At 39.0% G+C, this 2,095-nt stretch overlaps 1 protein-coding gene across 1 annotated transcript; it reads left to right on the top strand.

Moving 5' to 3' along the window:
• Positions 1-575: 575 nt before the first annotated feature.
• On the top strand, positions 576-1,703 carry LOC120085961 (ethylene-responsive transcription factor ERF061-like). The gene has a single exon (XM_039042315.1). The coding sequence runs from the start codon at positions 576-578 to the stop codon at positions 1,626-1,628; it is 1,053 nt and encodes a 350-aa protein (XP_038898243.1). The 3' UTR covers positions 1,629-1,703.
• The last annotated feature ends 392 nt before the right edge of the window (positions 1,704-2,095 follow it).

The following is a 2,095-nucleotide window of genomic DNA, read 5'->3' as shown; positions in this document are numbered from 1 at the left end:
GAAGCAAAAGAGATGAAGATTTAGATGTGTTGGGGTTATTCTAGCAGTAGATTATAATAGTATATGTTTCATTGCTTGAATGCAAACTATTTTAGTTTGAGTTATAATAATCGGTATTTGTGGTGCATAATATTTTGGTATAGGTAGAAAATAGTAAACATCGTAATAAAGAGAAATTTGAAACTGTAATACTATAAATAATTGCAAGTTATAATAATTTGAAACATCGACTATTATAATTAAAGTTCTAAACATGAAGTAGACTATAATAGCTATTGAACCTATTTGAAATTGAGACTCAAACACTCTGTTGAAGAGACTCAGAGGGAAAAAAAAAAAAAAAAAACATAACAAACAACCAAGTCTATCAAATAATCCAAGTTTTAAAATCTTTCAACAAATATATGGTTGCAAATCTCTCTCTCTCTGTCTTTGGCACTCAACAAGAAGAAAGAAGCCCAAGCCCAAGGCTTAGCTGTAAGACCCCAAGAAGTAAATAGTAATAAAAAAAAAAGTTTAAAATGATTTTAGAATCCTAAACTGAGCAGTGTGGGTGTTATAAAGTTTCACACTTTATGAGAAACAGAAAAAGGAAACTGAAAGAAAAAACCCATTTTCTAATTTCTCTCATCCCCATCTATAAATACCAGCATTTTACACTCAAAATCCCCATCTTCTCCTTCCCCATTTTCCTGGAAAAACAAAAAAGAAAGATTAAAACTTCCATGGATAACAAGATGCAACAACAAATAAACAATCCCCATTTCATTTCCAATTCCAAAAGCCTCACCGACATCAGAACTCTCCTCTCCAATCTCCTCCTCTCTCGCCACTCAACCAACACTCTCGATTCCATTTTCTCCCACTGTCTCCCTTCCTCCGCCGCTCCTCCTCTGCCGGAGCCCCCGCTTGGCTCCTCTGTCTATCTCCGCCAGAGAGATCTTGTCAACCAATTCTGCGTCCACAATCACCAACACCCACTTGGAATCTCCGCCGGATATGGGGGTTTTCCGACGGCGGTGAAGAAGAAGCTGTACAGGGGAGTGAGACAGAGGCATTGGGGAAAATGGGTGGCGGAGATTAGACTGCCGCAGAACAGAATGAGGGTTTGGTTGGGAACATACGACACGGCGGAAGCCGCCGCGTATGCCTACGACAGGGCGGCGTATAAGCTCAGGGGAGAATACGCGAGGCTCAATTTTCCTAATTTGAAGGATTTTAGGAATTTGGGGTTGTCCGATTGCGGCCGATTGAACGCGCTGAAGAATTCGGTGGATGCGAAAATTCAAGCAATTTGTTTGAAGATGAAGAAGGAAAGGGCCAAAAAGAGTGGCAAGAAATCGGATCCCAAAAACAGTGTCGTTTCTGGATCCCGTTCGATGTCGTCGCCGTCGCCGTCAGTGGCAGAGTGGTGTTGGAGCGGTGAAATGGTGTGTTCGTCGGTGGTTTCGGAAGATGGGTTTAGGAGGTCGGAGAATTCTCCGCCGCCGTCGTCGTCGTCATCAGGCTCGGCGGAGTCATCGGCGGCGGTGGCGGTGGTCGGGGAAGGGGTTTGTGAAGGGTATTCTTCACTGGCGAAGATGCCGTCTTTTGATCCAGATTTGATCTGGGAAGTTCTTGCAAATTAAATTAAATTAAATTTCTTTTTCTTTCAATCTAAGTAATAAAAATTATATAGTGAAATTTCTCTTTAGTTTTGTAAAGAAATTTGTAGCTCCTTTCTTTATTTTTCTCTTTAATGGGCATTTTCTTCCCTTTTTTCTTAGAACTTTAAATATGATACTTCTTCCACACTAATAATTTTCCATTGTTGGATCAGAAAATTAGTTCTTTTTTTAGTGTAAAAAATATTAGTTACGACTTAAATAAAATTTTCATTAAAAATAAGTTCTTTGTTTCCATTTTCACCGAGGGACTAAGACATGTAGTTTATGCACAAAAAGCATTAAAAAAGACCCAATGTTTCAAGTCGGAGAATTGGTCTTTGGGAAAAAATTTCACTACTAGGAAAGTATGAATGATACTCCCGATTATGAGCCACATTAAAGAATTAATTTGGTAAGAAAATCAAATCTAAAGTGTGGATGTAAGTTCT

This window comes from Benincasa hispida, chromosome 1 (genome assembly GCF_009727055.1).
Source record: "Benincasa hispida cultivar B227 chromosome 1, ASM972705v1, whole genome shotgun sequence".
In the NCBI taxonomy this organism is placed as follows: Eukaryota; Viridiplantae; Streptophyta; class Magnoliopsida; order Cucurbitales; family Cucurbitaceae; genus Benincasa; species Benincasa hispida.
This window is presented reverse-complemented; position numbering and strand designations above follow the sequence as displayed.